The sequence below is a fragment of the Strix aluco genome, chromosome 2 (genome assembly GCF_031877795.1).
Source record: "Strix aluco isolate bStrAlu1 chromosome 2, bStrAlu1.hap1, whole genome shotgun sequence".
NCBI classification, from domain to species: Eukaryota; Metazoa; Chordata; class Aves; order Strigiformes; family Strigidae; genus Strix; species Strix aluco.
This window is the reverse complement of record NC_133932.1, coordinates 104,471,109-104,488,271: the sequence shown is the minus strand read 5'-3', so window position 1 is coordinate 104,488,271 and position 17,163 is coordinate 104,471,109. Positions and strand designations below refer to the sequence as shown.

General features: G+C 37.0%; 1 protein-coding gene across 2 annotated transcripts in view; it reads right to left on the bottom strand.

Moving 5' to 3' along the window:
* Nucleotides 1-4,705: 4,705 nt before the first annotated feature.
* Nucleotides 4,706-17,163, bottom strand: part of DGKH (diacylglycerol kinase eta) — a 173,595-nt gene continuing 161,137 nt past the window's right edge. For both annotated transcript variants that reach the window (XM_074815606.1, XM_074815605.1), the window contains one exon: nt 4,706-15,650. In XM_074815606.1, coding sequence (XP_074671707.1) covers nt 15,561-15,650 — 90 coding nt within the window. In that variant the 3' untranslated portion in view covers nt 4,706-15,560. The remainder of the gene's footprint in view (nt 15,651-17,163) is intronic.

Below are 17,163 nucleotides of genomic sequence, written 5' to 3'. Positions count from 1 at the left end.
AAGGTGCAGCAGAATTTTAGCGTGGCACAGGCCCTGAAATTCTCATTTTTCTCTGTTTAATGTGGGAGGTGGGAACCTGACAGCAGCAACAAGTGAGTCTGGCAGCCAGAATGGGAACATTAACAGGTTGGTAAAATGTCGTGTAACATCTTTCCAGCGCTGTGCTTCCTCCCAGGCAAACCCCTTCTGCCTACCCAAAGGACCTCCCACCAGTTGCAAAACAAGTAGGTCTACTGATGTAAGGATAGGAGTCCTCTTTAAATTAGGGAAAAATGTTTTTTCTTTCCACTTTCCCAGGGATTAGTCTGGATATCAGAAGTGTTCAAACTGGGTATTAGATTAACAGATGTAAAAAGAACCACAAGAGTTTGTGTTCCAGGCTTTTCTCCATTTAATCCAGCTAGAAAAAAACTCTTTAATAAAATCCCAGATTGACTGGCCATCTAAGAAAACAGAGGACATTGAATCTTGCTTTCAAAATACATACATTTTGAGAAGGGATTTTTGTTGAAAAAAATTAGTCATGACCTATTGTTGATCCTGCTAGCAAATGATACGGGTTAATAATTTAACTTCTATTTAAAAACTACCACTTCCTCAAACCTTAATTGAGCTTAGTCAGCCATTAGCTATGGTTCTTATTGACTGAGAAATAAATGGTAATTGATTGTCCTGACATAATTAATTGTTATTGTATTTTTCAGGAATTTGGGCTCATTTGTGCAGGCTACTCTTTCCACAATGTTTGGAAGATTTAATTAATATTCCTATCAATATTTTAAATAGGTTCAAGATTCTGGGAATTACAGAGTAATCATTTTCATGGCTGAGTAGCCCCAGGGAGATGAATATAAAATTTTATATTGAAAATTTTAATAATGAAGACATTTGATTTGTAAAGCACTATATACCTTCCTAAGATAACTTTGGAAAGGTTTTACACTGAAACTGTGAAATTTATGCTGTTCATTTCTTGATGCTCTGATGGAGCAGGGCTGGCACAGGTATTATCTACTCCATCTCACCCTGTGTAGCTAATTCCTTTATAAACTCCTTAAGGGAACATATTTGATTTTTATTCACATATAAACTCAATTCTTTTATTCTGATGAGATAAATAAGGTGACAAATGACAGATGTGACTTTAACTGGCATCTGGAAAAATAATCTCAGATTTCAACTGGATTTTATGAGGCAATCGATACTGTCTGATGCTCTCCTACTTATTGATCTCATGTCCCTCCTGTACCAACACTTCCTTGGGTTTATGGAGTGCAGATTACCTGAGAGAAGGTGCTCAAAACATGGTGGCGTGGGAGGTGGAGGCCCAGAAGAGAGGAAGCCAGAGAGTCCAAATGACAGGCAGAATCTCGTAATGCTCACCTCCTTAGAAAGTCAGTGCTTAAAAAAGAAAAACTCACTTTATAACATACAGTTTTATTCAAGCACATGGGTTTCAATTTTAGGAAAGGATTGCCTACACAACTCCAGGCAAAAGCACCCTCGATTTCAATTTTAGGAAAGGATTGCCTGCACAACTCCAGGCAAAAGCACCCTCCTCCAAACCAGCACTCTGATTCAGATGAGGAATTGGCCCCAGAACCCACCTGCTCCTCCCAGTGTTTGTAGAAGGTGGCAAAGGAGAAAGGATGGCCTGAAACCACTACCTACCGAACCTTTTGTGCAGGTATTCTGAGGTGACTTGTGAACCTTCTATGCTTAAAAAAGCAGCTTCCACTCACTCCAAAGAAACCATGTTTTGGAAGCAGCTCCATGGCATCTTCAACCACTCTTGCATTTTCTTCATTTTTATTCATCCAAAACCAGCCCCTAATGTTTCTGATTGACCAAATTCATGCTTTTAAGCGAAGTTAGATGGAAAATAAGTTGTCAAGTGTAAATCAGAAACACATACTCTTACACACAGCACTCACAGGCTTCTGTGTGAACACTTGCTGACTTGACCTTCAGAGAACTGATGGCTTCAACAGCGGGTTGGGGAAGCTGTGCCCAGGAAGTCTCAGCAAAGCAGCATTCCCTCAGGATGAGGGAAAACATGCCCTTTGTTGAATAGTTATGCCATTAGCAGATTACCAGGGACTGTGAATTAGGGATTCAGAGGTATTACATGTCTGATTTTTAATTAATGAACTGATTTACTCAGAGGATAGCTTGACTGCCAGGAGAACATATATCTGCTGTTACACTGATGTCACTAGGCAGCAGACAGATTTTTTTCGGAATGAAATTGAAGAAAGGAAATTGCACTTGGCAAAGTGTAATTGGGAAGTGATGGTTGGGGACCTGAGAAGGGCTGAAAGCTTTGAGGTATAGGAGAGGCAAATAACAGCTAAAGGGCAGAGTGGAGGAATGAGTTCAGAGGGGCAAGTGCAGGCACAGCTGTGTGCTGCTGTCAGGGAAAGGAAATGGAAACTAAAGCCCGAGCAGAAATCCTGCTGCCTCAGTGAGGCATCTGCCACATCCCAGGATGTCCCATTTCATCACCGTGACATCCATCTATCTCTCCCGCTATAAAAAGAAAGATGCACTTCCGTGTAGATCCCTTCAGTTCTCAGCTAAAAGAGAAGGATTTGGGCCAGCTGCTGCTCTCGCTCATCAGTTGTGCATTTGGCCAAGACAGAAGCTATTGCGCCTGCATTGTGTTTTGTCATGCTTACAGTACAAATTCGATCCATATGTCTTCCGGCCGGGGACAATCAAGGCCATGGTTCTGTTGACACAGGTTATTTTACTTTCAAAAAGTATACTTATAAATATGATCAGAACTGCATTTATTTAGTTAGAAAATAGCCTGCAATAACTCCAAAGGAAATGGTACAAACAACTAGTTAAATACACAGCCAACTCAGGCTACTGCCATACTCCCACAGCTACTTCCAGGATGGGCAGATTTTAATCTAAACACAAACTTTCAGTGGCCTGAATGGCATAATTTTAAAATAATTTTCTTTCCCACTTTTTACCATGCTCACTGTTCTAATATTCTAATAGTCTAGTATCAACATGAAATGAAGGAGCTGCTTATACTGCCACCAGTTTCATTTCTGCCTTTGTAGTTTGTCACTCCATCCAAACTAAACCTCTTTAAACAATTCACTACTAGATTTTGTGTTTTAGACAAGACATCTATACGGCCCTTTTTGATAAACTGTCCAGGCAGTAACTCTATTAGATTTGCTTCTAGAGATTTGCATTGGGACTTGTAATTTAAACTCTTTCCTGTCTAATTTAAACCTTTTTTCCAGATGTTTATGAATTTAGTCACAGGACTTAAAAATTAGCACAATTTCAGTCCTTATCATCAGTTATTTGGTGTCACCAGTATGAACAGATTGATTATACACCACAAAATTACTAAAATATATATTATGGTATGAAGTTCACCCATTTCTCAAACTCTTCTTAAAATAATTTAAAAAATCCCCAAGTGCATCTCCCAAGTTAAGGCTTATAATGCAACCACTTTTTCCACAGTCTTTGACTTCTTATTCGCACAAACCTAACATACAGGCAAGATGAACTATGGGAAGCCTATCTTATTGTTAAGTCTAACTGCTAGAAGCAATTGTGGAGAGTTCACAGTGTCAATACACCATCATACATCTCCTTATGCACTCCAGAGTGCCATCCCCAGTGGTGTCCCCTACTTTACCTCACTGGCTCTTTCTCCTAATACAGTCTCTCATTTATGCCACAGCTTTCATTATTACAACCAACCGTTTTGGTTTAGTTAAAGAAATTGAATGCACATGAAACACACTCAAAATTAAAGTGCAGACTTCAATCCTAAGAAATGTGTAATCAGCAGGAATTTATTGTGTGTTAAAACTGCCAGTGCTTGACCTTTAAGCATTCTGGGTTATGCATAAAAATGCTTCTTCCACATATGATCACTTCAGGACAATAGGATCCCAACCACAAGATTATTGCTTTCATCAACTGATTTAGGTTACTACACACTATATTTTTCCTTCTGTATATGCCATTGATTGTAGTTACTTTCACATTGCGTCTTGTGTTAAGTACCAGCCTAGTAGCTCACTGACCTACAACATGGTAGTGGATGATTGCCTGCAGAATTGCCCTCTGGCTTCAGGTCCTGGCATGGAATCAACTCAAATGAGTGTTTATCTGGGTTGGTGTTAGAGAGGTTCAGTATATACTACTAAGGAAAAATGTGTTTGTTTTACTGCCACTTACCGTGGAAAAATGGGCACTACTGTATATTCTGTTTTAACGACTGTTGTTACTATGGATGCAAATGTAAATCTATTTTTACATTTAATACACCATATGCCAGCAAGATCCCTGCAAATGTAAACACCTACATGCACAGTGACCTACTTACATGTGGGCTTGCACATAGCCATATAAAGGATGTTTAAAAGCTGTATTCAAGGCCTGTAATTTGAAACAATTTTCAGGCAATGTGTGGCAGACTGAATAGAAATTATGCTTGACAGTCATTCATCCAAATTTTATTTAGTTTAAACATACAGAGTTTTAAAGTACAAAGGCTTATAGTGTGCCAAGCACTTGCCACTGTATTGTTTTCAATGGGGAATTTTATTTTAGATTTGATGACACTGGTAGCAGCCCACATCTTGAGTATCTAAAATTCAGTATCATGATGTTCAAGGATTTCCATCGATTTCCAGACACAGAAACAATTCAAGGACTTACATACATTGAATGCATTCTGTTTATTTGAGAAGGAAGATCTCATACGAGTGCCTGTTATGGAAGGCATCTCTTATCATGTACAATAAAATCAACCATTGCTTCCAGCAGAATACAAAAATACACATCTCAGTGACTTCCATACAATAATAAATATGTATCATGCATCCAACAATAAAAAGGCACGGAAAACTGGTCACTTAGTAGTCATAAAAATTACTAACTATATTAACAAAGCCACCCAAATTATCTGTACAAGGAAATGTAACAATATATTCCAAAGGTGAAAACACATAAAACATCTTTAAAATAGTATATGCAATAAATACCTCAATTGTTTTTTATATATTAAAAATAAAACTGTGCCATTGTAAACAGTATGTAAACAAACAAAATTCACTGTTCCTTACCATTATTACAAGTAAATAAAGCCAAAAGTTACACCCCTGCTCTGTTAGATATACTTCATTGGCAAGTTTTGTCAGGCAGTTTAAAGTTTTACTCTTTTCTGCAGCAAACAGAGCCCGCTATGTGTGTAATTGTAAGTACTAGAGCAATCGCTAAGCTTCAAAACTGACTACCCAGAATGTAGTAGGTCATCAAATAGTCAGAACTGAAACTAGGAAAAGCAATTTTTGCAGTGTTACGGACAAAAGTAATTTATTTATACTACGTATAATAGTGTCAGTAAAACTTAGCTGCTTATATACCACTGCTCTCCTATAGGTCTCGAGGGGGCTGTACAAAGGTGGAAAGCATCCTTACTCCCACGGGCGGAGAAAGTGAGGCACACAAAGGTTAACTAACTGAGTTGCCCCCAGTCTTGCACCAGCTCTCTGGCAGGAAACTAAAGGCAGAATCCAGACCTCCAGCCACTTCCTCCTCATTTCCTCGCATATCCTTTACTTGTCCTGGCCTTTCAGAGAAATAATGGTGTGTCCTGAACTCCAGCCCTGATTATAATTACAGAAAGATAATGAACATGCAAAAGGAAGTTCTCTGCTCACTTGGGTGCCCATCTGCTCCCACTAATAACCGTGGAGGTTTGCCACTGACCACCACGGGAGCACAATAGTAGCTTTTTTCCCCCAAATTTGTAATCAGATCTACATTAGCTGGCTAGTGAGCCCAGGCAGAGCCCTGTGTATCCTCCATGAGTCTACTGGTTGCCTTGACTGTTCATGCTTTTGAGGTCTGTTTCTATAGCCAACAAACTCCTGGAAAGTTCAGCCAAGGTGCATACTTACTTCCTTATTAGCAAGGGGAAGCGTAAGAATCTGAATATGATCCTTTCTTAAAACAAAATTATAGCAAAAGACTCCTGCAAGTGGTGGGCATTCTGCAGAGATGACTTCAAAAAGAGCCTCATGGGAGAATACGACTGGCTTGCTGTTTCTTCACCTTTTGATAACATTGGCATAACTACCTAATTTTACAAATCCTACTGTATCCGTGGGATGACTATCTATGATTAATACAAACTTACCTGTTCCAGACACATATATTTCAAAGTGCACAATAGCTCATTTGAAAATGATATTTTTAGCTTTAAATGAAGAAATTAAGATGCATCTATTTAGCTGTTTCACAGCCTTGTGTCTTTTTTCAGGAAGAATATACTTAGAGCGTACACAATTAAAAGATACCCAGGAAAGGGATTTAGGAAGCGCTGCATTAAGGTATTTTTCCTCCCTGGTGCTATTAAAGAACTGATCCTTCTGACACTTAACAAGTGATTTCTCTAATGTCAAGCAGCTGCCTGATTTGCCTTACCACTTAATATTGTCATAATTTTATTAATCTGTGAAATATTAAAAGAATCATTCTCTAGACTGGCTCTGAAGATACCTCCATGTCTTGATGAGAAGTTTAAAGCCATATACTATGTAGCATTTTTTTTTTCTGATAAGGTACTTCTGGATATGGTACTTCAAGTGTCTCATTCCAGATCTGCAGAGCCAGGTGAGCTGTATGAAACCAGTATTTTATTCATCAATAAATAGTTCTTCATTTTCACCTGCCATGCTGCATGTTCTCTTTGTAGAAAGAGGTATGAAAGGTGATGTGTTTTTAGAAGATTCTGTATTAAATCTTACAAAAGCTATTTTAGAAGGTATTTTCTTAGATATATTCAAGGACCAGACCAATGAAAAATTCTGTATATTCTCTGAGGCATATATTCCCACCTGTGTTGTAGCTTGCAGGTTCTGTAGAAAAATCCAAATAGGAACTGCAGATTTCACATTGGGAAAAAAATAAATACATTTCACTCATTAAAAAAAAAAATTATCACAGTAGGAAAATAGCCAGTAAACAATAGATTCAGAGGGGTTTAATCTTGGCCCCAGTGAGATCAATGGGAGTTTTGCCAAGGATTTCATCAAAGCCAAAATCTCACCCAGAATCGTATACAATTCTTTAGCTGACAACAATCACAAACATCCTGCCACTCCATTGTATAAGTTAAATATTAATAAGCATCTGTAAACATCCTGCAATTCATCTGATATAAAAAATATTGTAATAAAAACAATGCAGCATCTCAAGCATTGTATAGTTTTAAGTTTTTTTGGCTCTACACACAAGTTGGCATCATTATATTGGGCAGAACCAGGGTATGTATATACATACATATATACAGGTGTGCACACACATACACACTGCAAACTAAATACTACATATATACACACATGCACACGTAAATACTGGCAAGAGAACAACATTCATAGGTATGGCATTTAAAAGTCTACCGATGGTCAGTCTGATGTTAACTTTTATGCAAAGAAGAGTTTCTACCTACACAAATCCTTTGTAGGCTTACACATAAATGCTAAAACTAAAATACATGAGCAATCTCCAAGGGGGACTGAAGTGCTGTTTAAAGCACATGCCTAAGTCCCAACAGATCTGCATGTTTGATGAATTTTCCTGTGGAGTGAACAGAGGAGACGAAGGGCAGAAACTACAGAGCATGCAGCAATTTTTACCTAAACCAGTACAGATCACATTAGATGTTTTCATTTTCTATTGACTATGTTTTTGAATTGGGTAGAAATAGTGTGTTTCAGGTTTTTGCTACAAAACATGTCAGACCCAAATATGAGTTATAGAAAACTATACAGTGTCACATCTCTGCAACAATTCCATGTGCACTTCATGCATCCATTCATGCAAGTAAGTGGGTGTTAATACAGAATTAACTAACAGCTGTACTTGACTGGAATACTAATTTAAGTGACAAGCCTGGCTAATGAGAGAAATCACCCATGTTGGTCTCCGGACCTTTAAAATACCTTTAGATTAAATTTGCTTTTTTAAATGCCAGAACATACACTGCAAGTACATTCATGAGATTCCACTGTGCTCAGCATTTAAAGATACCTGCTCTGGACATACAGTTGCGACAGTGAGAAGTTTTGTTATTCCTAACTGATATGTTTGCTGTCACCGTGAATTAAGACAGGAAGCTGCTATTATTAGATGGCGTTAAATGATTCGTGTGTGATAGCAGCAATGAAAAAGGACCAGATATCTGTTGCAGAGATCAAGCCCTCTTCACCTCTCAGAAGGTCCTCATGGCTTGTACTCTTTATGTACAAATCCCATCTACTGCACATCTCATCTTCTGCTGCGAATAGTACCTTGCCCTTTGATGATCCACCCAACATACAAGCTTCAGCAAACTAAATTACTAGGTATACAACTGGCAGCTCTAGGGAGGTCCCATGTTTCAGCTCTTCTAGGATTCAATGGACATGATGTAAGGGAGTGGCTAATGAAATTAGTTATTTCAGGGTAAGTTCACAAGCTGTGCTCTTTAAGGGGAAAAATGGTAATTTTTGACATATATGGACAACTGCATTGTTCAAAGTAATGTTTTAAGGAGCCAGAAATCCAGGACAGAAAGTACAGATACCACAAGTAACAGATGCCTGTAGAAAATCCTCTGAAATCTGGCTAAGCAGTACAGTCCAAACGTTTATTGCAATATACAGAGATGGCATCTTGTGAGAGGACAGTGCCACTAGGAAACTTCACAGTGAGTATCCACATGCCTGTGTGCTTGTTGTAAACCTTCACAAACTGTCCCAATAGAAAATCTTATATTCTTAAAATTCTAATGAAAAGCCCCCAGACCTTACTTGTCAGCACACGTGCTCTCCTTGTCCCTGAAAAGCAAGACCAAGCAGCTTCAAAGGACTTTCTGCAACCTCTGCGTTTACATAATAATTGACTGTAACTGCAAAGAGAGTTAGTCCCAAACAGGGTTTTACCTCAGCTAACATGGGGAGAAAAACATAGTCGTATCTGTAACTCTTTCCCTTTTAATGACATTGTCAGGTTATTAATTAAACTAAAAAGTTTTCTATCCAATTAATCCTTGAGTTTAATAAAAGTAAGACTTAAAATGCTAATTCGCTTTAAATATTCATAGTAGGGATTTGGGACACGGTGCGAATTTTATTTTTGGCTTTTCACGTGGTTTCCAACATGAAAACAAACTACCCAGTTTTACTTTTAGTTCACTTCCTCCTGGTTTCATCTTCCAGTTCACATGCTATAGTATAACACAGCTATACCTGGATCAAACACAGCTTCCTAAAAGAATTGTTTCCAAAGAATTTGAAAAAATAATAATTTCAAATTACTTTAAACTTTGTACCATATTGCTTTTACCTTCAGTATCTTTTCAATCCTAACACTAATCTTTCAATCCCACTACAAATGTATTTTTCCAAAGTGTTTTTTCCATAGAATAAAATGTAGATTAATCACTTCATACTTGTCCTACTAATAGCTACCACAATTTCTAGTATTTTCAGAAGTCTTACACAGCTGCTGGAGTTAGCTAAAACGCCTGTCTTTCCAAGGGCATGCCAGTAGCTAGTGTTAATTGTTAGTGGTATGGCAAGCTAAATACAGCTTTCGGCAGGTATCGCAAGAGTATAATTTAAAGGATTTTAGTCCACCATGGCTATGCTAGTCTTTGGAACTTGCAACCCTGGTCAACCTAGATCTCCCGGAGCATCCTACAGCTTTTTCCTAGCCTGCCTGTTCAGCTTTTCTGAAAGAAACTGGGGAAGACATGCGAGGGTCTCATCTTGCCAAGCAGCTGGGAAGTCATCCAGACACAGGAGCTGGGAAGCAGTGTGGGAACATTAGTAGAGACATGACCTGTGTTAAAAATTAATTTGCACCAGCTTCTTCTGCCCTCACTAACATAAGCAATAGGTTATATGAACTCAAAATCCCATCAAAGAGCTTATGTAAAAAGTGTTTCTGTCAACTGGGAGACAAGGTCTTCAATTATTTAAAATAGATGTTTATAATTCTACCATGTACATATATGAATTTTCTGTTGACTGCTCTGAAGGTGGTAGGTCTTTCACTACTACAGATAAATTCATTTCAATTTGTCCAGGAATCTCTCGGGTCTGTAATTGCCAGCATTTTGCTAGTTTGCCAAAGTGTTAACAGTATTATTTACAGATGATAAGGGGATGATGTTTTAAGTTTAATGCTACAGACTGAAAAAAAACCCCAACCTTTCAAAAACATTTTTTTTCAGTTAAAATTTTGAGGGCTGTCACTATTAAGTCTACAGAAGTTGCTATGAATTTTGGTATTAGCTCCAACTGGCTACAGAAATAGTCTCCTGGAAGTCTCCAGATGGCTTCCAAATAGAATATAATTTCTGAGAAACAGACTGGGCTTCTGTATGGCAGAAACGAGTAGTTCAAGTACATAAGCTAACCCTTAACAGAGCTATTAAACCTAATGCAACAGTAGTAGAAAAGAACTAGAAAATATTTTTCTTTTTGTAAAAAAGATCAAGTTCCACACTATATTCTATATATAAACACAGGAATTTATACAACCAGTAAAGATCTTCTATTGATAATTACCAAATGATGCTTTATCAATCCTTCTGACACTACCATTAATCTCTGAAGAGGCAGCAGAGATAATTTTAAGTCCTGTCCAAACTCTTCAGCTTCCTCAAGTCATCAAAAACTCCTCCTTTTACTTAAGACAGCAATACAGTCATGTACAGTTCCTGCAAACATGAAATCTTCGCAGTTAGAATAAGCAGCATCAAACCTTGATGATATGAATATCATACCACAAAACATACAATCTATGAAAACAGAATCAAAAAAAAGGGAGAGCCCGTAGTATAAACGTAACACTCAGAACACTGCAGTTGAGAGGTACTTGTGTTATTGGGGTGAAAAAATAAGTTTATAATTACTCATATAATCTTCTGTGGCTTTCATGTACTTACACAAGCGACAAGATGATTTCCTGGTTGTAAGCTAAATGTATTGTTGCAGCTCGATTATCCTCAACAATATACATCACTTGTGATTTTACCTTTCACAAAGACTTTTTGCACTGCTAATTATTAGTTACCAGAGCTGTCAAACTTATATGCAAGAACTTAATACTCAGGGGCACAGAGAGAGCAATGGAGAAACAGTAGTAAACATTAGTAATGCAATCATTAATAGGAAGCATCAAGCAAAATGAAATCACTGAGTGGGTTTTTGTCTTACATGTCCATTGTGGAATTATCTATGTATAATATGTAGTTTTACATCTATTTTTAAAGTAGGACTATGGAACATCCTCTCATATTTACTTTATATATTAATTTTCCATTACATGTGAAGAAGGTCTCCTGCCAGTCTTTCCGAAAGGAAGACTAGATGCACTGAAAAACACTGATAAGTTCACCCTTGAAATAAGATCTGTTCATTATCAAGGCATTATGAAATTTTCGTTAAGTGAATTAGCATCACTGAGTTCAATTAAAAAGTCAAAATTAGCATATTATCTATTTTTCTACAAAAAGCATAGGAAAATATGAAATGGGCCATTATAAAAAAATTAATTTCTCTTGTTTGAATTACACTTACACAACAATGCAGTATTAATTTCTTTGGGCAGGGATGGAGAGAGAAAAATGATTTCTATTCATTATTTACAGGCGCAAGCATGTTTACTCCAGTCCCAAAGTAAGAAATACTGGATTGAAGTAGTCGGGTAGGGTTTTTGATCACACTCTTTACATTTTACTGTTCTTTCAAGTTTAAAATATTTTTCTTTGAAAGAAAGAGATGTTCAGGAGAAAAAATAATGGTTAAGGGGAAGTACATAAAAATGTATCATAAAGGAAAGTTGCAATTGCCATCATATAAAAAATTTCATTTTTGAACAAGTTTTTTCTTTTAAAGTATTGTAAAAAATCCTCTACACCTACAACCATGAGTTTGCCTGATTTCATTCTGTTTCTAAGAAGGCATTAGGCATGATAAAGGCAATACTTGCATGACCGGAGTCAGAGGTTGCTACAGCAATTGAATGCAGTGAACTGGGAAAATCCTATTAGAAAATGACAAAACAGAAACATGCACTTAGCAATCTGCTGCCATTTTAAAACATGTATTTCTCCTCTTCCTCTTTCTGAGGTGTAGGGTACTTCATCTATATGAATAGCAGCCACTTCAAAAAAATGCTGTTTGTGCTGTATTCCTTTCAGATTTTAAGGTATGCTGACTGACCACGGAAATGAAGTGTATTTGACTAGGGGAAAAAAAAAAAATCCAGTGAACTCTGTATAGTGATTTTTTGTCTTGATGAATCTAGCATGTTGAATTGGGGTCCACAAGATCTATTGGGATAACTTGTTTTCTAAAAAACTAACTACTTTTAGGGGGATGTGCTTACCTTATTTTTGTTGAAATACTGGGATGTATGCTTTGAAGCACTTTAAACGTCAGGATTAAATTATAAAGAATTCAGTCTGTTAAAAATGTAGCTATGTGTGTCCTTAGTTCTGGGAGCTGGGACTTTTTTACAACAGTAAGGAAAAAACCCAATACTTGGAAATTACAATAATCATGTGATAGTAACACTGTGTTCAAAAGTCTGTCTGTAGAAAAGCCAGATCACTAAACACAGTTACGACCCATGACCTTGGCAGAGAAAGCCCGTAAAATAATTTGAGTCTCCTTGTCAGATGCATTTGGATTTGATAGCCAACATTAGTCTAAGGCATAGGGTTGCATAAAATTTGCTCTCCTGGGCATCTAATAAATACAACATAAATGATGCTTCCAATTTTTTTCTCATTGCATGTTTAAAAAAACCTTCTGCTTAGGACAATCAAAGTTAAATTCTTTGGTGGTCATTTAAAAAAAAAAAACCAAACTGTACAAAGACAATTGATCAGTTGTCCTATACTGAGGTAATTTGAGGAGTGCCATAAGAAAGTTGCGTTACAAACAACATTTGCCCGTTTTCCCTGCCTAAAAGCAGCTCCCATTTTTTAAGATACTCAGCGTAGAACTCTACAGTGACCTGAAGAGATCTGTTCCATAGCCCGTCTTAACGCATTGCATATAGCAAGGCTGAAAATTGTAAAGAGAGTGTATCCTACAATCAGGAAAGCAAAGAAAGTTCTTCCACGTACTATGTCCTTGAATCGACCAGGAAGATTAACTACACAGTCTACCGTAACATCCCTATATTAGAATGCTGCCACACATTAAAACATAGCATAGCTTACGGAGAAACAGAGAGAAAAAGAAATACAACTTGCAAAGACTGGACAGATGCCATCTGAACATCATTAAAGCAGAGAATGTCAAGTACATTAAAAAAATATATAATCTTTCCATTGTTTGCCTAACTTCCCATTGTTTGCATACGCTTTTCATACAACAGCATGAAAATCATGTCACTTGGCAAAGGGATTTTGGTTTGTTTTTTATGGAAAACCTAATGGAACATAGCCTTTTACTTTTATTTGTTTACCAGAATAATCAATTATGTCCACAGAGCTCCCAGAGTGGTGCCTGTTGAACCTACAGGAGCAAGAGCACACAGCACTATAATTGGATATAAACAAAGCCTGTTTTGCTCCTTTTGATTTTTTTTTTTTTTTGCAATAAAACAATGAGGGGAATAGATTTTACTTTCCAAGGGACGATTCCCACCTACTTCCCAAGGAACAACTCCCATCATACTCATGAGAATGGGAAGGCAAAACCATTTAATGGGGAAAATAAGATTTGGAATAAACAAATGAAACCTTACTCTGCTGCCTATGAGCAAAACATAAATATATATTTAGATACTCTTTAACTGTAAGTAATGTCAAAGCCACTCAACTAAGTAAAAGTCAAGTGTTCCTCAAGCTGCAATGACACGTTGTTAGGAACAGCAAGGAGACAGCGATTCCGTGCAAGTTTTCTGGCAGGTGGTGCAATATCATCTCATCTCAAACATTTAAGTAGGTTTTTCTGTAGATATATGCAAATTATTTTTCTACGAGATTAATAGTTTTCTGAAAAGTTAAACAGGAAATTCAATTATGAAGCTATGTTTCATTTAAGTAAACTGTAAATAACCTTATAAGCTCTGGTCTAACACAATTTCTAAACAAAGATGGTTTTCACTTTTTAACCTGTTTACACTCATGGATTACTGTCTTGCATGTGATTCATCTTTGCATGCATAGTGTAAAACCTTAGAGTTTGTTTTTAAATTTTTATGATCTACCAATGTAGGAATGCTCACAAAAACCAAATTGATACCTTTGTAAAGAAATGCATACAGAGACATTTTTAAATTAATAGTTAATTAGTAATGAGTAAAAGCTTACCCCACAAAAATCAAATCAGCTGCTACATTTTAAAACTCTTCTTATGCATGATAAATAAAATTAATTTTCCTGTAAAAAATTTTCATTAATCTTTCAACCTGCTTTTTGAACAATAGAATAAATAAAACCATTAGTGCCTAAAAGTTCAAATATGCTACAGATTTTTAAGATAACAGAATAACTACATTAAAATGCACCATGAGAAAATTCTTTATCATTTTCCATGCAGGAAGCCAACTGATATTTTTGTGAGGTACCGGTCTTTCAAAAATACTCATAAGTTAGTTACCTGATATACCTTCTGTACATGGTATATTTAAAAATCTAACTGTACAGTGTTTCAATCATATATAATGCATATAATCTGCTGAATATGGCACAAATGCTAAGTTTCCACACCCACACATCCTTTGCCGTAGAACACATTTTAGGCATAACACAACACTGAAGAATAGAAAAGTGCCTGAAACGGAAAAAAAAAAGACACTCAAGTAGTAATAAATTAAATCTCATTCAAACCGATATAAAAGTTGTTCAAGTGTTTAAAGTATCAGATGTGTCATGCAACAGAACAACAGACAATTCAGGCAGGCACACCATGCATTATAGTTTGCATTCATGGTATCACAAGGTATCTCTCCCCCCTTCTGCGTGGCCAGCGAGTGAGTGCTGGGTACCTGCGGCACTGCTAGGCCCACGTGTGGAACCTCCAAAACCTCCTGGTCTCCTGCACAGGAGGTTTTATGGAGCTATGCCTTGGAAGGATAACCAGGCAACCTCATGCTGTACAGTGGTATCTTGCTGCAGCATAAAGAGAGGCATACTGAGCTGCATGTAAGCAAAGCAATCATTTCTTGATTATATTTTCCAGTCAGTGCAGTTCACCATAAACCAATCAATTTACCAAAATGTGCTTATCTGAACTGGCCAAGTTTGCACACCAAGAAAACATCTTCGCAGAACATACCACCTTTTCCTTTTTTTTTTTTTTTTTTTTTTTTTTTTGGCACAAATCCTTTTGTACTCTTGCAGCAAGCTCTTCACCATACAAGAATTCAGAGATACTAGCCTGTACAAACACCGGTGCTTATTCTTCCATAGAGTAAACTACAAAGACAGCTAAGTGCCTGCAACAGCTTTGTTTCTCCAGCAACTTCCCCTTCTCTCTCTAGGGAGCGCACCAGCATAATTACACTTCAGACAAAGAGGTGTTCTTGCCGAGCTCTTTAATTCCCTGGAGAATTCGCTTCATATGACCCACTTTCGTTATCCCCAGGTCCTACAAAATTATTAAAAAAAGAAAAAAAAAGAGAGAAAAAGAAAAAGAAGGAGGTTTATTTACAAAAATGAAAAAAATCCCCATTGATTATGATCTAGCCATGCAACGGATGTCTAGAAATATGCTCACTGCAATCAACATTAACTGGAAAAGATTCTATGGCACTAGCAAGTGTTGCCTAACAAAAATATTGCTTAGAGCATACAATTAATTCCTCTCTGTCTCGCAGACAGCAAATTACTTACCTGCAATAATGACAACCCAAGGCACTGCAATATATGTCAAAAACATCTTTCACTTGACTTCTAAGTACAAAAGCCTTTCACAATTTCTGGCAAAAAAAAAGAACAATCTCCCCCTCCTCTCTAATACAGCAATCAAATGCTTAGTAGGATGTGATGGATTAGAGCTTCTGTCCAGCAATGTCACTTGATCTGAGGCCCTATGATGTCTGTTTTAATCAACAAACACACATATCCCCAGTTTCTCAAGGGAAAGTGGATGTAACAGCTACAGGCATGTAGGACAACTTCCCTTCAGAGAGCAACAGAAAAGGTAAGCATTTGCTTTTCATTCCAAAAAGGTTACATCTCCTAACATAGATCTTCCTGATTAAAGAGCTGGAAGAAAAATTCTCAGAGACATTGACAGTCACATCCCCAAGGAAAATGTAAAAAGCACAGGTGTAGATCCCCTTGTAGCCACCACTAAAGAAATCACATCAGCTGAAAAGCTTCTAATATTGGTTTCTGGGGCCCATCTCCATATGAGTGACAACAGACAAGGATTTTTTGCAGCAAACCTCTTCCAACATTAATAACAGCTTTAGCATTATCCTTTTCCAATTTTGACTGGTCGAATGATCAGAGGAGCAGAATGGGATGCCCAGCTGTACTAATGATCCCCAACTGTGCTAATGAATCTTCAGCTCAAGTTTGGCGGAAATCTGCTTCCCTTATCTGTAAAACCCAGCTTTGAAAAGCTCTTTAAAATCCTTGTGTTAGTGATGTTAAGCAAGTGAGACTCAAACACTAATTATCTGTAGAATAAACCTTATGTAAATAGCTTGCAATTAAATAAAAAGATGTAGAAAATTTTCATAATCTATTCTTCTGAAATAGAAATCCTTTCATTTAATAGGAAGATTTTCCATTATGAAGACATTAGAAGGAAAGGAGTGTAATTAAGCAGCTTGAAATATTCTCAGAGTGAAAAATGAAACCATATATAAAAGTCTGTACATACTGTACACAATGACTGTATCTACCTTTCTACAGCCACAGAAACCTCAGAAAATCTGTACTTTATATTACTTTAAAGTTTTAGCATGCAATTCATTTTGCATTTCTCCAAAGGAAGAAAGGGGTGGTAAGATGGGCGTGAATTAATTACTTTATTGTAAAGGTAGCACAGCATAGACTAAACAGGTAGATTAATTTTCAGAGTCAAGACTGAATTCTGGTTATGTTAGAGATGAAAAAAAACCTGGTTGTTTCTTCATTTGAAAACTATC